The sequence below is a fragment of the Lampris incognitus genome, chromosome 3, assembly GCF_029633865.1.
Source record: "Lampris incognitus isolate fLamInc1 chromosome 3, fLamInc1.hap2, whole genome shotgun sequence".
NCBI lineage: Eukaryota > Metazoa > Chordata > Actinopteri > Lampriformes > Lampridae > Lampris > Lampris incognitus.
The window spans coordinates 103,708,652-103,716,363 of NC_079213.1; the positions used below are offsets into that span (position 1 = coordinate 103,708,652).

Here is a 7,712-nt window from a genome sequence, read left to right on the forward strand (position 1 = left end):
CTTTATTTTTCACATTTTATATGTTTGCTCTTAAACAGAGCTGCTGGTTCATCTTCTGTTCATCTGGCTGTGCAAAACTGCTTCAGTCGTCCTTTTGGGCTTGCATGAAACTGGTGCACCGTGTGAGAGGCAAAACTTGTTAAGTTAAATCCATGTGACAATTTTTGGATAGGGTGGCAAGTATATTGCCAATTCAAAAATAGGTAAATTCTACATAACAACGTCTGTAGGCCCAATACGGACTTGGTGTAATAATTATATGTTAATTGAAACTATAAAGATTCAAACCAGTGGTTTTCAAACTTTTTTTTAGGGGACCAAAATTTTCAGGGTAAGTTTTCTTGTGACCCCAACTGGTTTTACTAATTATTGTGTTAGCTAATAAGACCAAATGTATCATACTTTCTTAATGTTAAACTACTATCCTTCAGAGTTTCATTTATCATGTCTGGTTTTCAGTGGACTTGAGAAGGCTTTGGTGGTTACCCTCTCCCCACCATATGCAGCAAACCATGGGCTTTAGCCAGAGATCTCGGTTACCAAATACGGACCCAGAACCACAGAATTGTAGCCCTTTGAATTATCTCCATCGCTTTTATTCACCCTATAATGGTCCGTGGCTTCACCTTCCAGTAAATCTCTGGTCCTGATGTGGCTACGAAGCGTGACTTGATATCAAACAGCTCTTCTTACATCCGTCTGCATCGTGTTATGCAGTGTGGGAAGGTCATATCATCCTATGTTAGAAGGTATTTTAGCAATAGCACGATTAATCCACCAGTTAACACAATCTGACAATACCGCTACTTAACATAGTGCTTTTATTTAAATAATATCAGTACTTTCAATGTAATGTTGAATGATATATCATATTGTATCATGGAAAAGACAGGCGATTTATGAAACAGCCACTGAGCCAGAGTTAAACTGTTTTCTAGAGCTACTGTCTTTTGCACTGAAAAGTGGTCATCACAATCAAATTATCCAGTTAACATTTTAATGTGCTAATATTGAAAGAAAAATTGTTGTAAGACTGGAATATTATATCATCGTGGAACAGTATGCTGAATACAGTCTCAATTATGTTAAAGGCAATCCAATTTAAAAACATTTAAGAGTAGATTCTCGTAAGTGTTCAGTTGTTCACATTATATCCAACTGAGTCTCACTGCCTTTAGGGAGCTATATTTCCATTGGATATACTTTTTATCCTTTTTGGTCCATTGTAAAAAAACTTTTTTTAAAAAAACATTTGAGCCTCAGGACACAGTGAATTTGCATAACAACCTCCTTAGTGTGGCATGGTAAATTTGATTCTAACATCATAACTAATCAAAAGGAAGTCTTTTTTCCCCTTCTGTGTTCTGATAAGCACTTCTGCATAGTGCTGTACTAGTTGGTTCCTGTGTTGGCTGCTGGAGTCATCACTACAAAAACATTACCTTTTAGGCCTTATAAAAAAGATTTTCCAGGCTCCCCCAGTTTTCAGACGAACCACAGTTCTAATTATGCTTAGCCACAGTAATCAGAGGATAGTTTCCGTTGGCTTAAAAGACGCTCTCGTGTTGGCTAATGTTTAGGTGGTCTGGTCTAGAGCACAGAGTTGTTCTTGTTTCTGCGGCCGAGATTTCGGCTACCTCTCTTATTCCTCCTCCAGCACACACAGCAGCCAATGATGCTGCAGATGATGAGGGTACATACCACAGCAATGACGATGATGAGGATCAGGGTGCCCTTTGACTCCGCCCCTTCAACCACCGGTCCACCACTGGTGTCCTCGCCCTGCCCTGATGTGGGTGTGGCCTCAACAGCAGGGGAGGCGGTGCTCCTCTTGGTCGGTGAAGGCGTGTTTGGTTTTCTCCTTTTCTCTGTCGTGGTGGGTGTAGGCTCTTTCGTCGAGCTTAGAGGCATCAGATCCTCATCCGTCAGCAGGGCGATTACCTCACCGCTCAGGTTGGAGGGCGTATTGCACACGACCAGGCTGTGGTTTACTTTGGAAGGGTACTGTATCATCCAGTCCCTCAGTGGCAGGATGTCTTGGTCACACCTCCAAGGGTTCTGCTGCAGGAGTACCTCCTTCACCATGGTGAGTTCCTCCAGGATGTTCTGAGGCAGGTTGGGAAGAGAGTTGTTTCGCAGGTCCATCTGGCCCAGGTGGTTCAGACCCTGGAGGAAGCCTGATGGGAGGGTGCTAATGAAATTGTGCTCCAAGGAAATGTTGACCAGGTTGGGGAGATATTTGAAAGTGCCAGCCTCCAGGGTTGTTAAAAAGTTTGTGTGGAGGGATACCTCGCCGACTTGTTCCAACCCTCTGAAGGCCTCCGAAGATACGTAGCTAATCTGGTTGCGGCTGAGTACAAGCAGATGCAGCTGGGTCAGGTTCCAGAAAGTGTTGTCTTCAAGACGGCTCAGCTTGTTATCGTAAAGCCACAACTGGTTCAGGGCCATGGGCCCAAACACTCCTGGCAACAGACTTTCCAGCTGGTTTTCATACAGGGAGATTTGGGCCAGCTTGGGAAGGTGAAGGAAGATCCCTTCCGGAAGAACTTTGAGTTGGTTATGAGAAAGGAAAAGCTTCTGAAGGTTTTGGGTTTTGGAGAACAGTTTTGGGTGGAGGTGAGTTATCAGATTGTCATGGAGGGACAGCTCGTCCAGGTCTACGAGGTCATCCAATGTGCCAGCAGGGATTTCCCCTATGGAGTTTTTGTTAAGGCGCAAGGTCTTCAGCTTGGTAAGACCCTTGAAGGTATCCCTGGAAAGCTGGCTGATATTGTTCCCGGCCAAGGTGAGGTACTGGAGATCAGTCAGGGGATGAAAAGTCTCCACGGGTATGGAAGTGAAAAGATTCTTGCCCAGGTCAAGGGTTTTGAGGGCAGACAGGGAGGAAAACCAGCGTGGGCGGAGCACCAGGAGCTGGTTGCTGTTCAGAGTCAGAGACTCCAGTTTTAGAAGGTTCTGGAACAAATCCTCGGGAACATCTTGCAGCTCATTGCTGGTAAATCCCAAGGCGCCTAAGTTAATGGTGGAATCAAAAGTGCCAGGGCGCACCTCTCTCAACACAGTGTTTCTGACCACAAACATGTTAAGGGCATTAGCAAAGTCAGTCATGTCCTCAGGTTTCAAAGAATAGATATTGGCATTGGCGATGTAAAAAGTAGTGGTGGAGGAGGGAACAGCAGTGGGGAAGTCTGAGATGCTGTTGCAGAGAATTTTGTTTTCACGGCACAGACATCTATCTGGACATGCCCACAGGACAGTGATGAGGGAACAGAGGAGGAGGAACAAGTGAAGCATGATTGACAGGTCCATTATTACCCTGCAGAAGGACAGAGAGTTTTGTTAGCTTTTCAGCCAGGTAGTCATCATAATCATAATCATAAACTTTACCTTTACAGCACTTTTTAAAAGGAAGATAAGCTGGAAAAGCACTTCAGCAATTGCATAAAAGCAAACAGTGGTATTAAAAAAATCTGAAGAAAATGTAAAAGGCAGCACAAGAGTAACATAAGAAGGAATAGATGGTAAAAAAGTATATGATAAACTATTTTCTCAAAAAAGATGAACAGTATTGTTGATATAATAATAATGATAAATTAAACTTATATAGCACTATGAACAATAGTGGCTGTAAGAATGAATATTGAGCAATGAAAACACTTAACAGCTGCCCATTAAGAATGACTGCCGCTGTTCAAACACAGAAAACTAAAAGGAAAAGATCTGCTTCTATAGCTTAATGACCCAGAAGTCATTTTGCTTTCCAGATTCTCTTGCTAGGGTATTTGCGTGAAGAACACTAGCCCGCTGTACTCGTGACAATAATTTGGAGAAAAATTAAGCATGATGTGATGCGTTGTCTGCACCACAAATTTGATGCATTGAAGTTTTCTGTTTCCAGGGTGGAAAAGGAAGAGAAGCTGGTCTGTGGTTCCTGTTTCAGTCCTCTGCCGGAATGGAAAGATAACTGATAATAGGATAATTAAATTTCTAGATAATCTTGATGTGAAGAAGCTTATTCATTGTTTGTGAATGGAAAAAAAAGGTTTTGCACACTGCATCTCACTTAGTTAGCTGGGGGTTAACCTTGCCCTTCTACACTGGCCACAAAGTTGGTCGTAGTATCACCACGCCGACCTTACGAGCCATCTGTTTATCATTTATGCTTAGCAGTGATGAAAGACAGTGAAGATCCAAAAAGCTTTTGTTAGCACTTTACATTAAGGCATACATTATGAAGGATTTACAAGTGGTTGCTATTGGCTTTATTAATGGTTAATAACTGCTACTACTACTACTTTCGGCTGCTCCCGTTAGGGGGCGCCACAGCGGATCATCCGTTTCCATCTCTCCCTGTCCTCTGCATCTTCCTCAGCCACCCGCATGTCCTTCCTCACCACATCCATAAACCTCCTCTTTGACTTCCTCTTCTCCTCCTCCCTGGCAGCTCTATAGTCCATATTAATGAATATTAATGAAAGCTCCATATTATGGTTAATAACTAATTCATTAATATATTACAAATCAGTGATAAGATGTTATAACACATTAACAAAATACTTTTTTTTTTACTACTTTTATTCCTTGTGGGCCAATTCTTTCTCTACATCCTGTAGCTATGGGAGCAGTGGGCAGCCGCCGTGCCGCGCCTGGGGTCTAAAAGCATGGGCTCGTCCGGGATTTGAACCCGGGACCTCTCGCACCCAAAGCGAGAATCATACCCCTAGACCAACGAGCCACGTGGGTTGCCAGGTTGGGAACCGACGTGTAGTTGCAGTAGATATTCTCTCAGAAACCACTTAACTGCTACTTAACCTTAACCACGACCTAACCATAAACACTAAACTCAACCGCCGTCACTGCAGTTGCTGTTGCAACTGAACAAAAGTGGGCCTTTTGCATATGTATCACGTGACATTTGTAAGTCGTGTCATTTGTGCGTCACGTGCTAAGAATGGATCGGCAGTCCTCGCCGGTCCCTTGATTTCTGAAAGAATGTCTATGGAGACTCTTGACTGATAAAAAGTGAGTTCCCAACTGGCAACCAAAGTGTATTTATCGGTGTGTTATAACATCTTGTTATGACTGTGTGGGGGGGGGGGAGGAGCTTGGCCTGAGTGGCTAAAATGTAGGAGGCAAACTCAAAACTGTTTCCGTCCATCCATCCATCCATTATCCGAATCGCTCATCCTGCTCTCAGGGTGGCGGGGATGCTGGAGCCTATCCCGGCAGTCACTGGACGGCAGGCGGGGAGACACCCTGGACAGGCCGCCAGGCCATCACACACACATACATTCATACCTAGGGGCAAGTCAGTACGGCCGATTCACCTGATCTACATGTCTTTGGACTGTGGGAGGAAACCGGAGCCCCCGGAGGAAACCTGACTCTTTCCGTTAGATAAAGATGATTTACTTACAGGGCGTAGCTGCATGTGAAACAACAGAATATGGACAAAGCAAAAGCAAAAGTTGAACAGTTAACTCAACTTAACTGAGCACAACTCAACTCCCAATAATTGAGCTTAAATTAACATCAAATGGGCAGAACTCAACTCATTACAGTTGAACTGAAATTAACATGACATGCACACATCTACACCCTGACGTCGTGCCCCACTAACGACTCCAAAGCTGCTGCTTAAATACTGCTGGAGTTGATCAGCAGCGCCTGGCTTTAGGCCGCACCACTGTGGCAGGGACAGCCAGCACCTCGTAATGGTTAAGACTGGTGGGACAAATGGTGCGTTCTCACCCACTTTGTCACAGTGTGCATCGACCAGCTATGAACCCTACATGACGTGTGGCTTAATGTAAGGTGGTAGCAAGTTTGCTTGTTTTTAATTGAATCCCAAAACTGCTACGTATGATCTCAGTGACAATGGACATACGTAGGGTGTGAACCCAGAAAAGAATTTATTTCTGGTGAATTGTTGCATCGCAGCTCAAAAGATTGTGTGTGTGTGTGTGTGTGTGTGTGTGTGTGTGTGTGTGTGTGTGTGTGTGTGTGTGTGTGTGTGTGTGTGTGTGTGTGTGTGTGTGAGAGAGTGAGACAGAGAGAGAGAGGGAGAGAGAGTGAGTGAGACAGAGAGAGAGTGAGACAGAGAGAGAGAGGGAGAGAGAGTGAGACAGAGAGAGAGTGAGACAGAGAGAGAGAGAGTGAGACAGAGAGAGAGAGGGAGAGAGAGTGAGACAGAGAGAGAGAGAGTGAGACAGAGAGAGAGTGAGACAGAGAGAGAGGGGGGGAGAGTGAGACAGAGAGAGAGAGAGTGAGACAGAGAGAGAGAGGGAGAGAGAGTGAGACAGAGAGAGAGTGAGACAGAGAGAGAGTGAGACAGAGAGCGAGAGGGAGCCTGATACAGACTTGCACCAGCAGAAGGATCTGCTTGGTGTTCTCTCCAAACAAATCCAGCTTGGGCATTTAAAGTCAGTGTTGCAGGCTGGTGACGGTGTTTTGTCAGCTGGTTTCTGTGGGTTATTTGGCTGCAGACGTGGTCTTGGAGTAGATCTTGGGAGTAGGTTCATTGAAGAGGACAATACATCCCTCCACAGAGTTCAGCTGCAGAGGGATCGGCTTTTCTTTCTGCTCTGTTGTTTTGAACCTCAAACAAAAAAAGCAGCACAAAATGAAACCTTCTGTTTCACACATGTTCAGTTCGGTGCTCAGTACATTTTGTAATGACAGCTGTTTGTTGAAAGAGGGGAGGAGAACTACTGGTTTGCCCCTGTCAAATGTGGGCATTGCCATTAAAATGTTACTGGAGCAGCAGTCATAGGAAACCACTGAAATGCAACTCTCAGCCCCTTACTGCCCCCCCCATGCACAATACTGCTACCACTACTACTACTACTACTACTACTACTACTACTACTACTACTACTACTACTACTAATGATAACAGTAATAATAATAATTCTGTTAATACTACTACTATTTGTATTATTACCACTACTATAACTACTATTAGTATTAAGTACTACCATTACCACTACTGCTGCTACTACTAATATTAATACTACCACTTCCTCTTTTAGTGTCTCTGTATTTAATGATACTACTACTGCAAACATCAATGTTAGTATTAATGCTACTATTAGTATTGCTACTAACACCAACTAAAACTCCGATGTTTCTGTTACTGCTACTATCACTATTAGTATAACTACTACTAATACTACTAATACAACTACTACTTTTACTGCTGCTACTTTGATGATAACGTTTAAGCTTACTTAAATTATTACAGCTGCTGCTGTCACTAATATTATAACTACTGTTACTATTATTGTTACTAATGACTTATTGTTACTAATGACGCTTCTATTGATAATGCTATTACTACTACTACTACCACCAGTACAACTACCACTATAAGTATTGCTATTGCTACCGCCATTTTCTACATCGAGCATTTTTTTCCTCCTTGTCCTTCTCCCTTCTCAAAGAGGAAGAGGAGCAAGGTAAGGATGTGTGTTGAAGCAACTCCTTTACAGTTGGTTATAGGATTATCCTCGCTTCCCTGTTCTCTCTCTTTATTGAGAAACAGTTGGGTTGGCTCAAAGATGACTTCCGCTTTTTAAGAAGACCTGCAATCTCAGACTAATAGACAGGGCTGCACAATACTTTGTTTCTGGTTGTCAGGCACGAATTAAGCAGACTAGAATCCCACTGCGCCAGCGACAGCATCTGTTGTCTCGAGCAGCGAAGGAGGCAAA

General features: G+C 43.6%; 1 protein-coding gene and 1 non-coding gene across 2 annotated transcripts in view; both read right to left on the bottom strand.

Annotated features, from left to right (window-relative positions):
- Nucleotides 1-7,712, bottom strand: part of lrrc15 (leucine rich repeat containing 15) — an 8,598-nt gene continuing 886 nt past the window's right edge. The window contains exon 2 of the mRNA XM_056276097.1: nucleotides 1-3,316. Coding sequence (XP_056132072.1) covers nucleotides 1,591-3,309 — 1,719 coding nt within the window. The 5' untranslated portion in view covers nucleotides 3,310-3,316 and the 3' untranslated portion in view covers nucleotides 1-1,590. The remainder of the gene's footprint in view (nucleotides 3,317-7,712) is intronic.
- trnap-ugg (transfer RNA proline (anticodon UGG)) lies at nucleotides 4,664-4,735 on the bottom strand. The gene has a single exon. It is a non-coding gene; the product is annotated as a tRNA-Pro (tRNA).